The sequence below is a fragment of the Dipodomys ordii genome, unplaced genomic scaffold (assembly GCF_000151885.1).
Source record: "Dipodomys ordii isolate 6190 unplaced genomic scaffold, Dord_2.0 Scaffold27, whole genome shotgun sequence".
Lineage (NCBI taxonomy): Eukaryota > Metazoa > Chordata > Mammalia > Rodentia > Heteromyidae > Dipodomys > Dipodomys ordii.
In genome coordinates, this window is record NW_012267243.1 from 9,311,723 (window position 1) to 9,334,446 (window position 22,724).

At 36.2% G+C, this 22,724-nt stretch overlaps 1 protein-coding gene across 1 annotated transcript in view; it reads right to left on the bottom strand.

Annotated features, from left to right (window-relative positions):
* The window catches only part of LOC105985115 (rab GTPase-activating protein 1-like), a 379,696-nt gene that overhangs the window by 47,968 nt on the left and 309,004 nt on the right, over nucleotides 1-22,724 (bottom strand). Inside the window, exon 17 of the mRNA XM_013015523.1 lies at nucleotides 18,177-18,218. Within this exon, the coding sequence (XP_012870977.1) occupies nucleotides 18,177-18,218 (42 nt within the window). The remainder of the gene's footprint in view (nucleotides 1-18,176; nucleotides 18,219-22,724) is intronic.

A 22,724-nucleotide genomic window follows, 5' to 3' on the forward strand; every position in this document is an offset into this window, starting at 1 on the left:
ACTGTATCGTCTAAAGCACTAGCCCTTGAACAAACCAGATATTCTTCCCACCGATTCTCAGCTAATGAATATTAGCTTCTGGGTGGAAAGTCACTTGACTTGAATCTGGTTTAAATATTGGTACTTTAATATGTTTGAGGTATGTATGTATGTATGTATGTATGTCCTTTAGGACAATGCATCTACTTTCACCTCCTTTCAATGTATATTCCACATATCAAAATGATGTCTCAAAACTGTAGACCAGATAAATTTCCACTTGCTTGAAAGTTAATGGCTTCACACTGTACCGAAATGCAAACAATGCATTACTGCTTATGTCTCTGCTGATCTGGAGTCAGCCATACTGACCCAGCCATAGTGGTTTTCTTGAACATATAAAACCTGTTTCACCTCAGAACTTTTTTTTTAATTGTCAAGGTGATGTACAGAGGGGTTACAATTACATAGTAAGGTAATAAGTACATTTCTTATCCAACTTGTTAGCCCCTCCCTCATTTTCTATACTTATTATTGCCTGTGATCTTCATATAACTGGATCTACTACATCATTCAACTCCAATTCCATTTGGTTCCATTTGGTTCTCATAACACCATGTTCATTGGAGGGTAGCAACAAAGTAAATTCTCCTGTATTATTTCTTTCAAGACTCTTTTCACTACTTGAAATTGTCTAATTTTTTAGTACATGTGGAAAATATTAGGAAAGGATCAGAGTCAAAAGAAGTGATAGCCTTAAGAAACCATTACTGACAAGAAAAAGAAACAAGCACAAGATTCTGGTCATTCATTCATTTTTATCTTAAAATACTGTAATTTTTCAAGACCTTTGAATTTCTTTCAAAGTTGCACTAATGTGCAACTTGAAATACATAGTGCTGCCAGGCGCCCGTGGCTCACACCTGTAATCCTAGCTACTCAAGAGGCTGAGATCTGAGGATTGAGGTTCAAAGCCAGCACGGGCACGAAAGTCCATGAGACTCTTAGATCCAATAAACCACTAGAAAACTGGAAGTGGTGCTGTGGTTCAAGTGGTAGAGTGCTTGCCTTGAGCTCAAGAGTGCAGGGACAGCGCCCAAGCCCAGAGTTCAAGCCCCACAACCAACAAAAAACAAACAAACAAAAAAACATAGTGCTTTTTCTCTCCCTCAAAGAGGAACACAATAAAAAACCTTGTGGGTTTGCTGAGGAATAAATCGAGTTACTACTGTGTAGCAGAAGGTAAATGAGCTTGAACTCTAGCCTTTGCCCTTTGCAGTTACTATATGTTATAGCAAGAAAGTTATTCAATTCCATAAATAAAGAAACTGACTAGAAAAAACAGTGTTATTAAAGATGAGGAAATTTGGACTGGAGGCATGGGACAATTACAGATTAATCAAGAAAGCTGGGCAAGCCCTGATTTGTAGCAAAAGATAAAGAAATGTAAAAATACCTTAAAATGCATTCTTTGCTTTTTCCCCAGAGCGAGCCCATTTTTATATACATTAAATAAACAGACTACAGTCTACCTAAATTAGTCTAGCCAGTTAAATGTAGTAATTGTGTAATAATACCATAATTAATAGCAAATAATAAGTTTCCAAAGGTTATTACTAATCTATAATCACCCTCCACTTTGCATCTTGTCACAGAGGAACAGCTTTGATTTTATACTAAATGGTCCATCCATGGTATGTGAGTTTTTATCAGAGGCCTTCAAAAAGGCTCTGGCCACTAATAGACTAGAACCTTCAAAACTATGAGCAAAAATAAAACTTCAGGATTGTACCTCAAGGAACCTTGCTTGGTGGTCAATGCTTGACTCAGTGACATTCTTCAACTGCTCTTTTAAAATATATATTTATTGTTATTATTATTGGTGGTGGTACTTGAGTTTAATCTTGACCTTGTGATTGCTAGACAGGGGCTCCACCATTCAGGAGACCCAGGATTCTAGTCCTCATCTGCTCAATTTTTTTTTTTTTTGGGTCCGGTTGTGGGGCCTGAACTCTGGGCCTGGGTGCTGTCCCTCAGCTCTTCAGCTCAAGGCTAGCGCTCTATCACTTGAGCCACAGCGCCACTTCCAGCTTTTTTTCTTTTTGCTTATATGGTGCTGAGGAATCGAACCCAGGGCCTCAGGCTTGCAAGGCAAGCGCTCTACCGCTGAGCCACCTTCCCAGCCCCCATCTGCTCAAATTTTAACCTTTGTAGTATGTTACTATGTCAGGTAGAAGAGTTCCCACTGCCTATACATGTTCCCGTACATGCTGGTAGTAGCTTTTCCTACTTCCTACCACATCAAGAGGGATCTTAAACTGCTGCTATAAAAGAAAGAAAAGATGTCTGTCTGAGTTAAGGTATAGTAAATATAGTAAGATTACAACAGAATGCTAAAGGTGAAAGTCATCAAATGTCTTGTTATTCACATAAACGGATAAAATACCAAACTTGTAAAGATTAATTTCATACTTAGGATTAATAACTTTATGCGTGGTTCTAGGCTCAATCCCAAGGCCTTGTACTCAATAAAGATGTAAGTAAGTGTAATTCTTCTCCCACCCCTTGAGAAGGGGTCTCACCACAATACTCAGGCTGGCCTAAGTTCATGTCTTCCCAAGTAGCTGGAATCACAGACATTTGCTAGAAGGCCTGCTGTTGTTAATGGTATTTTAATATCTTACATATTGAGACTGAGCCTCAATAGTGAAGTTATTCAGTGCAGAACTGACATAGGAAGGACTATAAATTTATTTGGATTCTTTATCTTCAACTCCCACACACCCTTACCCATGTCTACTAGATCCACAACAAATCTCTACTGTGATGCAAGCTCCCACTTCATGAAGAAGTGCAGAACTGCCTCAACCAGAAATAACACATGAAGAAAACAGTTTCACGGAGCTTTCTTTACATTCTCTGAACAGGAGCCAAACAAAGTAGGTATTTAAAAGCACTTATTTAGCAAGTAAGGTGTAATACTGTTGTACTGTGCTATCTAAACTCAATCTTCAATACTTAATAGCTGTCAGTAAGGTGAGTAGAGGAAAAAAAGTAGGATATTAACATTGTCTGAGGCTGTTCTTATCATTGACAATTTTAACGGAGAGGTTTTATAGAGCATGATTACTGAAATAAAACCTTTTTTGTTGGGGGGGAGGGGGGAGGCTGGGAAGGGATGGGAAGGGTAAACAAAGGAGGGGGCTGCAATGCTTGGTAAGAAATGTACGCATTATCCTGCCCATGCAATTGTAACCCCTCTGTACAGTATGTTCACAAATATAATAAAATAAAATTAAAAAAAAACCTTTTTTGTAAGCATAATCTATGGAAAAAGATTTGCATTTCCTTTATAAACAATTAACGGATATTAACCAAAAGCAGGAATAGTATGGCTTCTCTAATATAAAACTTGAAAACAAAGCATAGATCTTTAATGAAAAAAATCAGAACAACTTCAACATTGCTTTTGGTGGGTACCATTTACTTAAGTAGCACAATAGGAAGAAGAATGAGGTTAATTTTTTTTATCCTTTTCTGTTCTACAATAATTTTTGGAATCTAGTGCTCTATTCACCAATTCTGGAGATAGAGATATTTGCAGAACATGCAAAACTGCCCTTTCAACTTGTAGAGATCCAGCCAAGCATGATTACAGCCATCTCGAGTAATAGGGCATTTTGCCTGTCAATTAGCCCTGGCATACATTTCAAACACAGGGTAAACAAAGTCATTTTGTCAGCTAAGTATTAAGTGCTGGCCACTATTGCCTGGAATCTATACTAATTGACATTGGGTTACATATTAACAATATTTTTTGAAACAGTCCAGGTTGGCAGCAACTTATGATTTTCTAGTTAGTATATAAACCTCCTCTGCCTCATGATATGGGAATCATCTAGTTCTGCTCTCACCCAAAATATATTACTCTCCCAAAATTCCTAATGAGTAGCACTTTGTGCAATCCTAGATCTCTGTTTAGTCTTTTGACATCTTCCATATTTTGGGGTTTTTTTTGGTGCTGTTCCCTGGGCTTGAACTCTGGACTTGGATACTGCTCCTGAGCTTTTCTGCTCAAGGTTAGTGCTCTACCACTTGATCCACAGTTCCACTTCCAACTTTCTGGTGGTTAACTGGAGATAAGAGGCTCATGGGCTTTCCTGCCTGGACTGGCTTCAAACCATGATCCTCAGATCTCAGCCTCTTGAGTAGTTAGAATTACAGGGCTTGAGCCACTGGCACCTGACACCTTCTACTTTTGATAGCTGGTTCCCATACACTGGGACTAGATTTTTCCCAAACACTATTCTAATGAATAAAAAGTAAGCCTCAGGCTATTCTTAAGACATTAATAGTGTATTTGGAGAATGTAAAGACAAACACGTGCAGCCTTTAAATAACAACAACCAAAGACAATATATTAGTGTCCATACAACTGATAGATGGGGAAATTTCAGTAGATGTTTGTTTTAAATAGAAACAATCCAGAATACCTTTTAAAGGATTTGGGTTTATGTTACAATATACAAGCCAGGTAGGCTCTGTATTACACAAAGAAAACTTAAGTTGATATGTGAGATAATGATGCTTTCAGAATGTAGTGCTATAGTTTAGTTCTAAATGAACCCAGTATAATACTCAAGGACACAATGTATAGATGTGCAGATCACAGTCTATATGAATGGTGCCCCTAGGAGTTGTGCTATATACAAGTTAACAGGATTACAAAAAAATAATATTAATGAAAAAACAAAGGCCTCTGAAGATTTTATATTGGGTCACCAAAGATACAAAATTGAAACGTGTTATTAAACAAATTAGGAACTGCTTTTTTTGGAAAGCGAATTGATTATTTCAAAGATGAGAGTTTAATGGAAAACTGCAGAAGATTTAAGGAGTTTTATGTTTTTAAAAGTGGAGGAGAAGGAGGAGGAGGAGGAAGAGGAGGAGGAAGAAGAAGAAGAAGAAGAGGAGGAGGAGGAGCTCTCCAGAGAAGGCAAAGAAGTAAAAGACCTAAAGAACTGTGGAAACACAGATGGAACCATATGTAGAACGATTTTTTTCCCCTGATCAGTCTAACAAGAAGGTTGTTACTAAGTGGGAGGATAACCATGAAAACTTCTGTTTTTATATTCAATCATATGCTGTTTTCTTCTCAGAAGCTTCTATTCCTTAAAAAAGCAAGATTAATATTTTACTTTGCTCAGTTTCTACAATTTAGTGCCTATGCTTCTATTTCCTCTAGTTACTAAAATTTCAAGTTGTAAAAGCAACTGTTTTATGAATGTTTTTTACTTAGTATATTTTTTCCAAGTTTTTCCATTTCCTTACAAAAGGGGCAATGTCATTATTTCTGAAGAAAGCACAGAATTCCATTGTGTATATATACCATATTTTCTTGATCCATTCATCCACTGAGGGGCATCTAGGCTGATTCCATATCTGAGCAATGGTAAACAATGATGCAATGAACATGGTTGTGCTGGTGGCTTTAGTGTGGCCTGGTTTGTTGTCAATTGGATAAATGCCCAGGAGTGGGATTTCTGGGTCACAGGGAAGCTCTATGTTTAATCTTTTGAGGAACTTCCATACTGCTTTCCAGAGTAGGACAGAATGAGGGATAGGGTGACACTGTTCAAAAGGAAATGTACTCATTACTTGACTTATTAACTGTAACTCCTCTGTACATCACCTTTACAATAAAGTTTTTTTTTTTTTAGGTCCGGTTGTGGGGCCTGAACTCTGGGCCTGGGTGCTGTCCCTCAGCTCTTCAGCTCAAGGCTAGCGCTCTACCACTTGAGCCACAGCGCCACTTCTGGCTTTTTTTCTTTTATGCTTATGTGGTGCTGAAGAATCAAACCCAGGGCCTCTGGCATGCAAGGCAAGCGCTCTACCACTAAGCCACCTTCCCAGCCCCTACAATAAAGTTTTAAAAATTAAAAAAAGAATATGTTTAATGTGCAAAGGGCTATTCAGGTAATCTCTATCTTCTCTAGTAAGTTTTGGTAATTTGTGTTAAGAGATTTGTTCATATTATTTATCAAATTTATTACCATAAAACTTTATTCCTTCTTTATCCTTTTATTCTTTTTTTCTTCTTCTTAATATTGATAATTTGTAAATTTCTAAAATTTCCCCAACTAAGTCTGTGATTTTATTATGTAGATAATCTACCATCTTGATAATGTTTTCTTCTTTGAGCCACTTTGAAATTGTTTTTTCCTTTTAAGATTTCTTTTCTATTGAACAGTTTTTATGATTCTATATCCTTTCCATTGTTGCCTTATTAGCTCTCTGTTTTATTATAGTGATTGCTTACTTTCACATTTTTGATAATTCAAATCTACTACAGATGAATTCATTTAGCTTTTGTATGCTATATAATATTTACTGTAGTTTTTGATAGATATCTGTCTTTTTTATTTTGTTTCATGCTTTAAGATGCTTCTCTACTAACTTTATTGCTTCTAAGGAGAAATCTACTGTCACATTTATCTTTATTCTTTTTATGTATTTTCTTTTTATCCCACTGGTTTTGAACAGTGTAATTATGATATGCTGTAATGTAATTTTTTCATGTTTCTCTTATTTGGAAACCACCATCCTTCTTGGATCTATATAGAGTTTTCACCAAATTTGGTAAAACACTAGCCATTGTTTCTTCAAAAATATGTCATCCTCCTTACTTCTTCCTTCAGGTTCTCCAGTTGTACCCATTAAAGATTTTGAAGCATCTCACAGTTCACTGATTCTCTTGTTTTTCTTTTAAAATTCATTTTCTTTTTGTACTTAGTTTTGAGTAGTTTTAATTCCTCTGTCTTCAAGTTCACAATCTTTTGTTTTGCAATGTTTTATCCACCCTGATCCTAGCTAATGAATTTCTTAGTTCTACATGACAGTATAATTTCTGTCTCTTGAGGTTAAATTTGGTTCTTTTTAGATCTTTTTTACTCTACTTAGCTTTTTGTTTTTTGTTTTTTTGCCGGTCATGGGGCCTGAACTCTGCGTCTGGGCCCTGTCCCTCAGCTCTTCACTCAAGGCTAGTGCTCTACCACTGGAGCCACAGCGCCACTTCCGGCTTTTTCTGTGGTGCTGAGGAATCGAACCCAGGGCCTCATGCTTGCAAGGCATGCACTCTACCGCTGAGCTACCTTCCCAGCCCCCTCTACTTAGCTTTTGAACGTATGGAATAAGGTTATCATTATAGTATCAATGTCCTTATCTACTAATTATAATATTAGGATCAATTTGATTGGTTGATTTTTCTCTTCACTAGGAAGTAAAATCTGCTTTAAACACACAGATGAAAATGTGATCTAAAAGACAATAAATTAAGGATTAATGATCCCCAACCAGGGATGATTCTCCTCTAGAGACATTTGGCATTGTCTAGAGACATTCCTTGTTACAATTGGAGAGGTGTTACTAACATCTAGTAGGCAGAGGTCAAGAGTATTGCTAAATATCCTATAGTAAATAGGGTAATTACCCACAACAAAGAATTAACTGGCTGCAAAAGTCAACAGAAGAGATTAGGAAACCCTGTATAGAACAATAGTATGCAAGGCCAATAGGTTTGCTGATGATCTCATAGAATTAAACTGCATATATGTCTGGCCTACCTCCCATCTTTATGTACATAATGTATCATAAAAAAAATGTGGCATGGCCATTTAATTCTTCAAATGTTGCTTAACTCCTTTGTAAAGGGGTTATATCCCCATAATAAACTCATCATAAGTTGAAAGGATCTATATCATTCACAATTTTATATTATTCACAATTAGGACTTCTCAGCCATAACACTAAACGAGTCACAATGCAAAGATTAAATTAAGAATATTGTCTATCAGTGTCTCCTCTTTTCCCACCTTTTAAATCACCCACAATTTGTTAGAATGTGCCCTGCCTTTCTGCTTGTCTGTGTTTTTTTTTCTTTTAAATTTCTTTTTTATGTATATTTTATTGTAAAGATACTGTACAGAGGGGCTATGTAATGAGTATATTTCCTATCAAGCATTGTTATCCCCTCCTTTATCTGTCTGCTTTCTTACTTACTCAATAAAGCTCTACCAAGTTTTCATACCATAAAGAGAGAATACTGCCTATCACTCAAGTTTGTAGTTTTAGCTAGCCTTGTGCATATGATAATATAAAATAATGTTTATTAAAATGAACTCCAAGAGATGGAAACAAGAGGGTTTCTTATTTTTCTTTTTGTTTTGTGTTTTTTCTCTTTTGTTGCTGTCTTTTATTTCTGTACTTTTTGTCTTGTATGTAAGTTTATCTGTTTTGAGGAGGGTAAGGAGGAGCAGAGAAATGGTGACACAAAGGGTGAACAAACACAGCAGTGATACTCTCTAAACACTATGTTGAAAATGAATGATACAACTTGTTGGGAGGAATGAGTGGAGAAGGAAAAAGTAGGAGAAAACGAGAGTAGAAGTGACACTATTCAAAAAGAAATGTATTCGCTACTTGACTTATATAATTGTAACATCTGTACATCACCTTTACAAAAAAAATAAAGAAAATGAACAAAAAAGAGAAGAGATGGACCACTACAAATAAACAAAAATAAAAAAGTAAAAGTTAACTCTATCTAGAAGAAATCTTTTGATCTGTTTACTCAGAAGGGACTGGAAACAAACGATCTGTTGTCTATAACAACACTGACCTGATCAATTCCCAAAAGAAATAAAAAGCAAACATAGAAGAAAAGTACATATTTTATCACTAAAGAAACTCAGGGTGTGTGTGTGTGTGTGTGTGTGTGTGTGTGTGTGTGTGGTGTGTGTGTGTGTGTGTTACATACTAAGTAAATACTCTTAACAATGAACTACATTCCCAGCTTATAGGCTTCCAAATCTACAAAGAGCAAATGCTGAAAGCTGTTCAGCATCCTATATGGTATATTCTCTAATTCCATCTTTAAATATTTCCACAGAGTACAATGGATTGTAGTGTAGTTCCTAGAGATAGGAACTTAAAGACAGCTAGATGTGCTAGCCAAGAAATCTCTTCTGCTGCTATAGCAGGGAGTCCTGAAACTCCTATGGACCACTAACTGTGACATGTTTTGCAATCTTCTTTTATTTGAATGGCAACTTCTATAGCAGCTATATTGTTCCTAATACTTTTGTACACTGGGTATGAAATAAGCAGATAGCTTATCACTGGATGATAAAAAAATGTGTACTATCCAGATGCTCTTGATGTAAACAGATGTAGTAACTAAATGCAGCCTAGGAATAAAAGAGGTTGCAGATATTGTATGTCCAGCCTGATAGACTGTGACAGATTATAATAGGTCTCTAAAATACATCTTTGTTTCCTCACATAGTTCTCTTGCAGCTCAGTGTGGCTATAGACCAATGGAACATGAATCAAAGCATGGTATTCAACTTCCTTACCATTTGCCTAAAAAGAAATGGGTTGTCATCACTGTTCCTTGAAATTTACCTCCCTGCTAGATTGGAACCTGGATGAGACAATGATTTAGCTTTAACCATGTACATGAGGACAATATCCTTGGTGACAGTGGATCAAAAACACATACTAACTTAGTGTCAGAATGATCTCATGGAGCTAAATCACCAGTTTTTCTGGACAAATCTTCACTTTTCTGAACTGGTATTTGTTAGAGAAATTTGCTATTTTATTCATAACATCATGTTTTATGGTTTCTTTTATTTATTCTTTATCTTTGAAAAATAGAAATAAAAATTGTATCACTCAGGGTTACAAACACCACAAATAAATGACTTTGTCAAAATTAAATTCCCTCAAAGGAAAACAACAAAAGACAAAAGAGCAAGCAAGCTCACAGAGTTACAGTTATTGTATATGCAGTAAAGCAAGCTTCTAAGTCTATTCTCAACATATATAAACCAAATATTAAATAAATTAGTTTATGCTTCAGTTGAATTTCTTCTGACTGGTTATAGTATTGATTTTCACAGTAAGCCATCAACACTATAATGAGTAAAAGTAGTCTACTTTACACTGGAAAGAAATACCAGTAACTTTTACAGCTAAAAAAGGTCTTAAAAATTATTGAGCAGCAACATTCTCTGACAAAAGTCTTTTGGTAATATTTCCTTATGATTAGTTCATACACAGTGATTGATCAGAGTAAAATGGAGTGTGACTACAGCATTAAACACTAGTCAAGGATGACTTCATACATCTGAGATGATGAAAAAACAGCAGATCAGCAGAATTCAGCAGTCAAGTCTTTTTCTAGCCAGTCAAAAGTAGAGAATATTTTAATTTTATGACCATTTCTGACAGCATGTTCATTTTTCTTAGACTAGATTCAATAATTTGTTGATATAATGACTAAGATTCTCTGACTCCGCTTCTGTTATAATCACCCAATGACACATTTTAATTGGGACAAATATTGTCAGGGTGCAAGTCTTCAAACTATTTGGATAAAAAAAATCTTTGTTTTCTCTCATAGTATAGTATCAATATCGATTTGTAAAGTAAAGGCTAATTTGAAAGGTTTTCCTCCAGTACAATGTGGAAAAACCATGAGATTCTCTCTCTCTCTCTCTCTCTCTCTCTCTCTGTGAAGGGGGAGGGTGGCTTGAAATCAAAGCCTGGGCACTGTGCCTAAGCTCTTTCGCTCAAGGCTAGCACTCTACCACTTTGAGCCACAGTGCCACTTCGAGCTTTCTGCTGGCTAATTAAAAATAAGAGTCTCACAAACTTTCCTGCCTGGGCTGGCTTTGCAGATCTCAGCCTTCTGAGTAGCTAGTATTACAGGTGTGAGCCATCAATGCCTGGCTTAACCATGGAATTCTGAATGTGAGTGAGTTGTAAGAAGGATAATAATCTCTTCTTCCTAGAACAGTTAGGTTTAAAACACGCGCACACATACATAGTGATAACTGTACAACAATGCACTGGAAGACCGTGGAGCAGAACGCTTTTTAAGTATCTAAGTTAAAATGGTATATTTCAAGTTAGAAATTCATGTTCCATATTATACTGCCATAGAATGAAAAAAAATAAAGTGACGGAGACTAGTTTAAAAGTGCTTAAAATAGTAACAGACAAATTTATACAGACATGTTTGTACATTTTAGGCACTTATAAGTAACACATGCATTATTATTAATTTGCCTATTAACTTTAAAGTGCATTTAGGAGCTCCTCAACAACTTTTTTTGTTAAGCCAGGTACACTGGCTCACGTCTATCATTTTAACTGCTCAGGAGGATGCAATCCTCAGATTTTAGTTCAAAGCTAGCCAGGACAGACAAATCCATGAGACTCTTGTCTCCAATTAATTAGTAAAAAGACAAATGTGGATGTAAAGTGCTAGCTGTTGTGAAAAAACTGAGCAGAAGTGTAAGGTCCAGAGTATTATATAAATCTTTAAATTCTTCTTCAGCAACGCAGACAAAGATAAACTTAGGCAAACATTTAAACAAATGTGCTAATTGTAAGATTTTTATCTATTTATTAAGGGATAAAGACAGTCATATAAGACATACATATAATAGGAGCCAATAGCTCTCATACTGTACTCCTAGTTTCTCCTGAGGTTGAAATCCAAAAGATCTCAGTTCCAAGCTAGCCTGTGCAGGCAAATCTGAGACTCTGTCTCTAACTAGCAAAAAGCTGCATTGGAGATGTGGCTCAAGTGGTAGAGCATCAGCCTAACAAGTAAGCTAAACCAGCAAGCTAAGTAAGTCATGCCAAATTCAAATCCTAGCACTGACACACATATATACATTCATACATCTACACATTTACACTAAAAAACTACATACACACGTGTCTATACTCACACATATATATATATGGCAGTCAGAATAGATTGTCAGTCTGAATGGCAGAAATTTAAAGCCATAGAAATCACATTTTCTTGCCCTTTTATAAAAAAGGAAATTAAGTGCTAGACAATTTGATTAATCTGTGGTTTCATATGAAAGTGAGTAGGAAGATAATTAAAGCCCTTTTTTATCTCAGTCTGTGAATTACCCTCAAATGCACCATAGCAAAAGACCTGCTTCAAATATTTCCCCTCATATTTCTTTTGCATTTCACCTTGCCTGAAATTTCCTGTTCTCAATTCAGTTGTTATCTTCAGCCATTCTTTCTAGTTCCCCTAGACTCTGTCTTTAGAGTACCAAAGTTCCCTTTTTAAAACCCAGGATAGAGAATTAGAACTACCTATTTGTCTACCTCCTCTATTAAACCCAACACAACTTATGGACACTGAACGTATGCAAAACTAAGACCTGACAATATAGTAGGTCCTCTCAGAATGTTGATAAAAGAAACTAATTATCATCACCGACCTCTCCAAAGGGAAGCAGGAAAGACAGGCTCAAGGACATAGGTGAGATGTTAGCCTTGCACTGAAAGCTTAACATTTTTTAAAAAAGGTTAAAAATAGAGACATTTTTAAATAAAAGGTTGAAAACTCAAATGAGTTTATGCTGAGTACTTATTTTGATCACAAAAAAATAAGGCAAGAAGGAAACTGGATTTTTATTATTCTGTCCCTATCAAATGACCTCATGCTTCTTAGGATAGTACTTAGAATATCTTAGGATACTACTTAGAATATAGTGTGTTTATTCAACCATCCTTTCTTCTTGGCATTTTGAACTGTGTCATAAGAAATAAATATTGATACATTGCTTCAACAAACATATAATTTAAAATATAAATGGTACTATCAGAAGACTTTTTACTGATATAAATCCCTAATTCATAAATCAATTATTTCTGAAACTTTGAAATTTCTTAAATATCTTGAAATCGAAGCTCTGTATTTATATTTGTTGGCTTGTTTTAGCACTTACTAGCCTGTATCTTAAATCTAAAAACCATGAAAGTGAGGATACAACTGAGCAAAGTTAAAAAACAATTCAAACAACCAATGATGCTGGGAGATGAAACCAAAATAAAAGGATACCCACGTCACAGAATTAAAAATGCTGTGTACCATTATACAGTATTTCCATATCAAGGAACAGTGCATTACTGCCACCATCCGGAAAGCAGGTATTACTTCACAAAAGAACAAAGTATCCTAACAATGTTAATGAGTTTTCTTTTTTTGTTTGTTTTCAGGTCTTCTGACTTATGATCTGAGCTCCAACTGCATTCTCAACTTCAGCCCTTCTTTTGTCACACAACAAAGTACCCAACAATCAAGTTGGTGCATAAATCACTAGGGAAAACTAAAACACCATTTTCTAGCTTCAAAATATGTTGTTCTCCACTGTCTCTCCTCTCTGTAAGTTATTCCAAGTCCTGCACAGAGTGACAGGTAGATCCCTTCTCTCTAGAGTTAGTTCTTTTCAATACTAGAAGAAAGGAAAAGGAAAATTATCCTTTGGAAGGTTAAAGCAACAAATAATCACTCCAGTGTTAAGTTATAACCTTTTGTTTGGTTTTTGACGGTCAAATAAAGTCATTGAGTCTAGAGACTGTTTATGTTGTTATTCGCTACTAATCCTATTTCTCCACTCCTCTTTGGCCATTTGAAGATACCAATGGTGGATGAATTATGCCTTATGGTTATAGTTTGGACACAGAAGACTTCTCAAAGGGATCATTCCTTATTATCTTTCTTTTCCTCTCTTTTGGAAGAGTTACGTTTCCCTGTGCCTGTCCCACCACTGTATTTTGGAAGTATGAAATTTCATTTTCATCTTTAGAAGGACTGACAGTTTGGTTTGCCCTGACCCTCGGAAGTGGGTTTCAATAGGATTATGTGATTGCATATTTGAATAATGGTGCAGGCTGGCAGGGAATTAAAACGTTGCCACTCAGGAATAAGCAAGAACAATGTCCGGTCCTTTGGATTAAAAGTGGATGTTGCTGGGCATGCATGGCTCACATCTGTAATCCTAGCTACTCAGGAGGCTGAGACCTGAGGATCATAATTCAAAGCCAGCTCAGGCAGAGAAGTACTGGCCAGACTCTTAGCTCCAATTAACCACTCAAAAACCAGAAGTGGAGCTGTGGCTCAAAGTGGTAGGGTGCTAGCTTTGAGCAAAAGAGCTCAGGGACAGACTAGGCTCTGAGTTCAAGCCCCACAATCAACCAAAGAAAAAAGTGTTTGTTTCTGCTTAGGGAACTTTACCCATGAGAGCAAAGAAAAATGGATAGCTTGCTATTAGGCCACACACAGTCTTTCTGGTTTTCCCCAGATGACAAAACAACACTTAGTATTAGGTACTAAGGCTCATGCATTGCTGATGGGGATGTGATGGTGCAGCTTCTTTCAAAAACTGTGATAGTTTCTTTTTTTTTTTTTGGTCAGGTCATGGGGCCTGAACTCTGGGCCTGGGTGCTGTCCCTCAGCTCTTCAGCTCAAGGCGAGCGCTCTACCACCTGAGCCACAGCGCCACTTCCGGCTTTTTTCTTTTTATGTGGTGCTGAGGAATCAAACCCAGGGCCTCAGGCATGCAAGGCAAGCGCTCTACCACTGAGCCAACTTCCCAGCCCTGTGGTAGTTTCTTGAAAAGATAACTATCGGTTTTTATATATGACCCACCAATTCTGATTGTAGGCTTATATATACATATATATATATTTATATACATACATACATACTAAAGAGAATTGAAAAATATATATGCACAAAGAAGTAGCTCATGCCTGTAATCCTAGCTTTTCAGGAGACTGAGATGTGAGGATTACGGTTTAAAGCCAGCTCCTGCAGGAAAGTCCATGAGACTCTTATCTCCAATTAACACCAGAAAACCAGAAGTAGCACTGTGGCTCAAGTGGTAGAGCAATCACCTTGAACTGAAAAGCTCAGGACATTGCGCAAGCCCAGAGTTCAAGCCCCATAACCAACAACAACAACAACAACAAAGGTGTGATTTGATTTTACTACAACTACAGCAAATCATTCTTATAGCTGCCTTTTATGTGATTTCTAGCCCAATATCGGTAGATCTAGGAAATGCAGGCAACTTTAAAGCAAACTGAGTAACAGGGACACTCATTACATATCTGTGCTATTTTTAAAAATTACAAATTCATCACCAAGACAAAAGGCTTTAGGCAGTCTTGGATTTGGTTTACTTAACATTCACGTGGGTAGTGGCCACTAGATTAGTACCGAAAACACAGAAAATGCTCAAAAAAGCTAGTTCTCTTGCTGAGACCCTCATCGCAAGAGATAACTTCTAATAATCTAATAGAGACTTCAGAAAATCCCACTACAGCTTTACTAAAAATTAGTTATGTTAGGTTCAGAATCAGAAGCACTTTAAACTTGCCCAAAATTGTTTATTTTTATATAAGCATACATATATTTTACCTGGCACAGTAGATTAAAAGCTAGAAGTCAGTTACTGTTAAATATTTTGTGGATTCTTTTGGCTAGGTAGCAGCTATCAGATCAATGAAGTTCACTTCAATTTGTCCTTATTGGTACTGTCTCTATGAGGAAACTGTGTAAGGATTTATACCAGATAGAGATATAAACATAGCCTACTACAGTGAGAAGGCTTTCTTTCTATCTTATCTAGCTAAACTTTCTAAGATGATGTTTGAAGAGTATCCCGGTATTGCTAGAGAAGGTATATTCTCTGGTAGAACAGCCTTTGTTCATGTGATATGAAGCTTAAAACACTAATCAGTAAATGATAATAAGACAAAAAAAGTCACTATGTCAATTAAGAAGATAAGCAAAATGTTCAGTATTAAGCTGACACAAAGTAAAGACTTGAACTTGATATCCAGAGAGACTGTCTTGAATTAGCCAAAGACAGACTAAGCATTTGTTGAGAATACATGAGCTACCAGAGATATTTTGGAAAAGATTTAATTAATATCTGAGAGTCAAAAAGAAAATTGAACATGATAGAAAATATAAGAACTTTGTTGGACTTCCTTACTAATGATTTTATATTACTTTTATGATTTTATATTACTTTTAGTCTAACTTATATAAGACTCTGCTTAAAGCAGTACAGTCTTACGAAATTACACAATAATAATAATAATAAAACTGTTACCCTACCCCTGCTGAGAGGACATATTAGAAATTGTTTTGGTTTTGAAGTTTTTCAATAACAAGAGAATAAATTCATGGTCAAGATTCATGGCTTAAGACATATAAGCAAATGTTTGTGTTATTTTATTTAAATTGTTTACAAATATTTAGCTTTGGCTTAACATCTGCTCATATATAAACACAAAATGATATAATAATTTAACTTTGTAACCATTAATGAGGAACAGTAGTATCCTATTTTTTGAGCTTCAGAGGAATCTTCTGAGAATCAGGTATATTTAAATGTATCTATAGTTAAGTATTAAGGTGCGCCAAAGGCATCAAGAGGCCCACCCAAGATAGCTCAGAGATTCTAGAGAATGATGAACAATCTAAGAACACATTCTGAGTTACTTCATGATTGCCAAGAGTAAGTATAATAATGACAGCTAACAATTATTAGTCAGTAACATTTTCAAGATACATTAAGAACTTTTATGTATTAGCTTACTTATTATAGCAATTTTAATTTATAGTAATCAATTAATATTTATTATTGTCTCAAACTTATATTCTGAACACTGAGCAATTTATCTAAGATCATGCAGTAGAGCTGAAATTAGAACTAAATCTGTCTGACCACTATGTTTACTGAGGAAAGACAAGGCTGTGTCATTTTATAAACAAGGCAATTATAATGGCCAGTAGCAGAAAGTCATCTTTAACTGGGTAATTTCACTAGCCCAGTAGCAAATGTCTTACTGTTGCCACATTGTGAAAGCTGTATTGATATGTTGATATAAAATCCAACAAGGTAATTATAATTGAATTGTATCATAAATTGTATCATAAATTTCTAGACATCAGAGAAAGAAGTGCAAACTGAAATGTGTAGCGAGTTCTTTTGTCTTTAGAAGGCTTTAAAAGCTTTTTAAATAATGAAAGTTTATGTTTAGGTATGTCTAGGGATGCAACTATGGTAAAAAGCATTTTAAGAAAACAATTTGGCTGAACAAGTTTACACTCCCACCAACAATGTGCAAACTTGTTCAACCACTTTGGAAAGTAGTATGGAGGTTCCTCAAAAGACTCCACATAGAGCTCCCCTATGACCCAGCAATCCCACTTTTGGGCATTTATCCAAATGATCACAAACAAGACCATACTAAAGCTACTAGCACAACCATGTTTATTGCAGCATTATTTACCATAGCTAAGATATGGAACCAACCCAGATGCCCCTCAGTAGATGAATGGATCAAGAAAATGTTACACACACACACACACACACACACACAATGGAATTCTATGCCTCCATCAGAAAGAATGACATTGCCCCATTTGTTAGGAAATGGAAAGACTTGGAAAAAGTTATATTAAGTGAAGTAAGCCAGGCCCAAAGAAACATAGGTCCTATGGTTTCCCTTATTTGCAATAACTATATATGTCTGAGACAAGCAGAAACAGTCAGATAAGTTGATGTTAGGCAAAATGAACCCCAAGATAAGGACTCAAATGGTTTTTCTTTCTTGCGATTGTTTCTAACATATTTATAAGGTGATTTTTTTGCTGCTTTGTATGTCCCTCCCCCACGTTAAAACCCTTGTTTTCACTGTATTTGATGTTGGTATAATTTGGGGAGGGGAAGGGAAAAAACAAATTGTTTAAATAGGGATACAGGTGGACCTTTCATTGCAACAATGAAAGGTACCAGATGCTATGTCGAGCAATGAACTTTACAACTTTGGTGGAGTGGGGCGGGGAAGGGGATGGTAAGGGGAAACAAAGGAGGAGGCAACAATGCTTGATAAGAAATGTACTCATTTCCTTGCTCATGTAATTGTAACCCCTCTGTACAGTATTTTCACAACTGAAAAATTTATTAATAATAATAAAAAAAGAAAACAATTTGGCTTCATTTAAGCAGAAAGCAGATTTTAATGTTTCCTCTAATATCCAACTACAGTAAAAATGAAAGCATATGACATGTTATGGGAAGAAGTACCATAATAGCAAAATTATGGATTTTTAAGAGTAATAAACAACTTTCAAATAAACAGCAATAAAAAAAGAACTGGACAGAGAGCTTTAGGTTTTCTCAGAGAAGTCCTCTTCTTCTGTATTTACTAACCTAGAATGAGTCAAAGGTTATATATTGAACTACTTTAGTTCTAAGGACAAAGAAGTAAGGTAGTCAAAGGACAAACTTACTTACCTTTAGGAGAGCCAAGGCTACATGAAAGATTATGTTCAAACCCTGAAACACAAAAAGAGCGAAAATCAACAGCCATATCTATCTCTATATATCTTTAATAAAATTCCTAAATCCTTTCATCTTTACATACACTATTAAGTAAACCATGAGATTTTTTTTTTTTTTTGGTTAGTTATGGGGCTTGAACTCTGGGCCTGAGCACTGTCCCTCAGCTCTTCAGCAAGCGCTCTACCACTTGAGCTACAACGCCACTTCTCATTTTCTAAGTGTCTGTTGGAGATAAGAGTTTCATGGACCTTCCTGCCGGGCTGGCTTTGAACCGTGATCCTCAGATCTCAGCCTCCTCAGTAGCTAGGATTACAGGTGTGAGCCACCGGCACCCAGCAACCACAAGATTTTTTTTAAAAAGGTATTTTCCTTCTCGGAAGTACTTACTGAAAATTTTAGATGCTATTTAATTAACATTCACAGGAAGCTACTGTCATTTACAATGGCTTTGCTTTCCTGTGTTTAGTTTTGAGTTATTTCCCTGTGTCTGTGACCTGTAAAAGTTATTTGTTAAATAACAAAATAATTTAGAAATGTAAAGTTATTCTGGACAGCCGGATTATGCAGTTTAACTGCAGTGGCAGACGAAACAAAGCAAGATGGAGTTCATAACAAGTAGGTAGAATTTTAAGTATCCCACAGGATTTACACTACTGTTCTTCATGTTTTACTGCTTGTTTTAGTGCAAAACTATAGGCAGCAATTAGGAACTATTGGTCAGGCTTTGTTTTTCTTTTCTTTTCTGAAAACCAGAACCATTCTGGTGAAGCCATACTGGAACTGATGTTTGAAGTCTAGGTTCAGCCCAGTGACTCTGAAGAGATGCTGAGCTATTAAATTAAAAAGATATGGAATTTCACATATACAAGACAACAGAATGAAAAATAAGGTTGCCATAGAGTAGGCTGTTTCCTTGATAATGCAAATCATTATTCATGAGAATATCTTTCAAGTCTGAGTTGACATTATGCATAGGTGTATGATCTATTGAATGTGTCACCCTTCATCTTTGTCATAAACATAATCTATCTGCCTACTGAACATAGAGCTATACCAAATGTACTTTTACAAAGAACTTTAGATTTCTGCATCTATGATCAAAGGTGATGATTAGGACTAGAAACTTAATAAGCATTCCTGTTATGGCTTGCTAATGGGAATTTTGACATTCAACTACCAAACATGGCAAGATAGATGAACAATAAAAATATCGATTGGTAGAAATATAAGCCAAACACTTTGGTTTTGGTCAGCTAATTCTTTAGGAAACCAAAGCAACAGAAAGTACAATCAGGATAGACAACAAAAACAGATTGACTTAGTTTCCATTACCATATCAACTGATGATTCTAGACAAGTTATTATCATAATCACCAATTAGAAAAATAAGTACGATTATTTTAGTTTAAGAAAAAGTTGTGTTACAATTAAGCAAACTTTGTTTTCCTAATCTGAGTCTGGATTTTCACCCATTGGCTTTTACCTAGTTGCTACAAGTGTGGGATAAGATGAAAAAGACCCTGCTCCCTGCTCTGTCCACACTATATCACGACTACTAGACTGCCACCAGGACTAAAATCAACATGTATCTGGTTCTTATTTTTCTAATCCATCTATTTTATGCTTTCTGTCATAGCCATGAGGACAAGCACATACCACTACACCTGGCTTTTTTCTTGATATAGAATATTGTAAACATTTGGCTTGGGCTGGCTTTGAACCACATAATCCTTATCTCCCATCTCGTAAGTAGTTGGGATAAAATGAGTGAGCCAATAGCACCAACTTATTAAAAACTTCTTTTATTCAATTATCATAACTCAGTTTTGGGGGAAAATAAAGCCTTCACATAACCTTAAATAAGTAGAATGGAGTGTTCGGCGTCTACTTAAGTAGAAAAATATTTTCAAACCTCTAAATTGTTGGAAATCAGTGAAAAATTGTTACTTTATCAACAAATCTATCTTCAGTTAATTTTTTGGCCAATATTAGGGGGCTTGAACTCAGGGCTTTGCTCAACTGGTGCTCTACCAACATAAGCCATACCCCCAGTCTAACTTTTAGGAGATGATTCATGTAGAGTTTCTTCTAGGGCTAGCTTCAAACTACAATTCTCCATTACTTAAGTGGGTAGCATGAATTATAAGCAGGAACCACAAGTGCCAAATAAATCTATCTATATTTTAATTACATTAATTTTAATGTATTGTGATTCCCAAAGAAATGAATATTTTTAACTAACATATCTGATAAAACTTTTATTTAAAATATAATTAGAGGTTATATTATAAAAACTTCCCTTACACCCTGGTGCCTGTGGCTCACACCTATAATCCTAGCTGATACTCAGGAAGCTAAGATCTGAGGATCGCAGTTTGAAGTCAACCTAGGCAGAAAAGTGACTCTTTTTGCCGATAAATCACTCAAATCTCAGAAGTGGCAGTGTGGTTTAAGTGGTAGACCACTCACCTTGAGTACAAAGAGGCTCAGGGACAGCACCTAGGCCCTGAGATCAAGTCCTACAATTGACAAAAACAACAACAACAAAAACGTTCCAGGAGCTGAGCGCCTGTAATCCTAGCTACTCAGGAGGTTGAGATCTGAGGATTGTGGGTCATAGCCAGCCCAGGCAGAAAAGTCCATGAAACTCTTATCTCCAATAAACCACCAGAAAACCAGAAGTGGCACTGTGGCTCAAGTGGTAAAGCACTTGCCTTGAGCTGAAGAGTGCAGAGACAGTGCCCAGGCCCAGAGTATAATAATAAGGCAGAATAAATAAGATAAAATATTCCTGAGATATTTTCTTTGTGACAAGTTATGAGTTTTTTATATTACCCCACAAGAACCATAAAATTCCATTTCATAAAATAGTAATTAAAATTTATAGAAATGAGCTAGACATAATAGAGCACTTGAAGGATTGTGAGTTCAAGGCTAGTCTGGGCTAAAATATCAAGACCTTATCTAAGAAAGAAAAAGAAAAACATTCTCAGGGAGAATTTTCTAAAGCAACATGGTTCATAAGTACAGATTTAAATACTCTATACTCTAAACCACCAAGTTAAAGAGAATGGTCCAATGCCTAAGTAAATGCCATAATTTGGACCTTAAAAGACCCAAAGGTTCATGTGATAGAGGCCTGCTCCCCAAGAACTATTACCAATGAAGCCCTAGTGGGAGCTCTTCAGGACACTAGGGGCATTTCTCTGGAGAGAACTATAGGCTACTATCTTCTTGCCCTCTTGCTTTCTTTCACTTGCCAGACATGAGGTGGGTCATGTTCTTCCCAGTACATCCCTACTATGATATGCTGCCAGTTGTAACAGGTCCAAAGCAATAGGTGAATCAGTCAAAGACTAACACCACTAACCCTTCAAGCCAAAATAAACCTTTATGTTTATAAGCTGTTGATTGGTCAGGTATTTCTTTTAGTCATAGAAAATGAATAAATGAATTATTTGAATAGTATTTAATGTGTTCTCTAATTCCTAGAGGATGAAAAGGATTCTTTCTATTTAGAGGAAAGCACATTTTCAGGGCAAAGTAGAATGGTAACGCATAGGAAGCTTTGACTAAAACCAAATTCTATTATTTGTCTCCATATTGAAAACAAACATGAAAAACGGAGCTGACACCTTGTAGGATAGGAAGCAATAAGTATTCAGTATGCTGTAGAAAAAGATCACTACCTCCCTCCAATGACAATAGATTGAGATTAGCTCTATGTGCATAAAGTAGTTCTTTAACTGATTTGGATGCTGCTGTTTCAGAATTTAGTCATATTCCGGCAACATCTTTGCCTTAAAGAACACTTACAGATAATTGCCCTCAATTGAATAATTGCTCCAAAGTTCAGATCATAATATTCCTGAGTAGGCCAAGAACTGAGCCCCCGTAATCCTGCATAAAATAAAGGATGACAATAGTCACACTGAACATTTTAGCTCTGATGAGTAGGCAATCAAGAGTTCAGAGAGCTGACAGATTATGTGAGAAGCTGTCAAAAACTATGCTGACAGCACCTAGAACAACTGCTGAAAAGGTACCATCAAGAAGTGCCAAATCGGGACCGGGAAGGTGGCTCAGTGGTAGAGTGCTTGTCTTGCATTCACGAGGCCTTGGGTTCAATTCCTCAGCACCACATAAGCAGAGAAAAAACAGAAGCGGTGCTGTGGCTCAAGTGGTAGAGCACTAGCCTTGAGCCCAGTCCCAGAGTTCAGGCCCCATGACCGACAAAATAAAAAAATAATAAAAAAAGAAGTGCTAAATGTGTATCAGTACTTGGGTCGTTAGAAAGCAAAATAAAAGGGAAGTGAATAGTATGTGGAAAGGAAAAACATACCAAGGCGGTAAGGAGTGAAAAAATCCAAAGTGGCCACAATAGATGAAGCAGGATACATGAAGACAGAGGAAGTGGTGTGTTATCACTTTCACCCATGTAAAATATGACATACTACCCCAGAAAGAAGTATGGCCAAATGAGACAGCATATGGAAAATA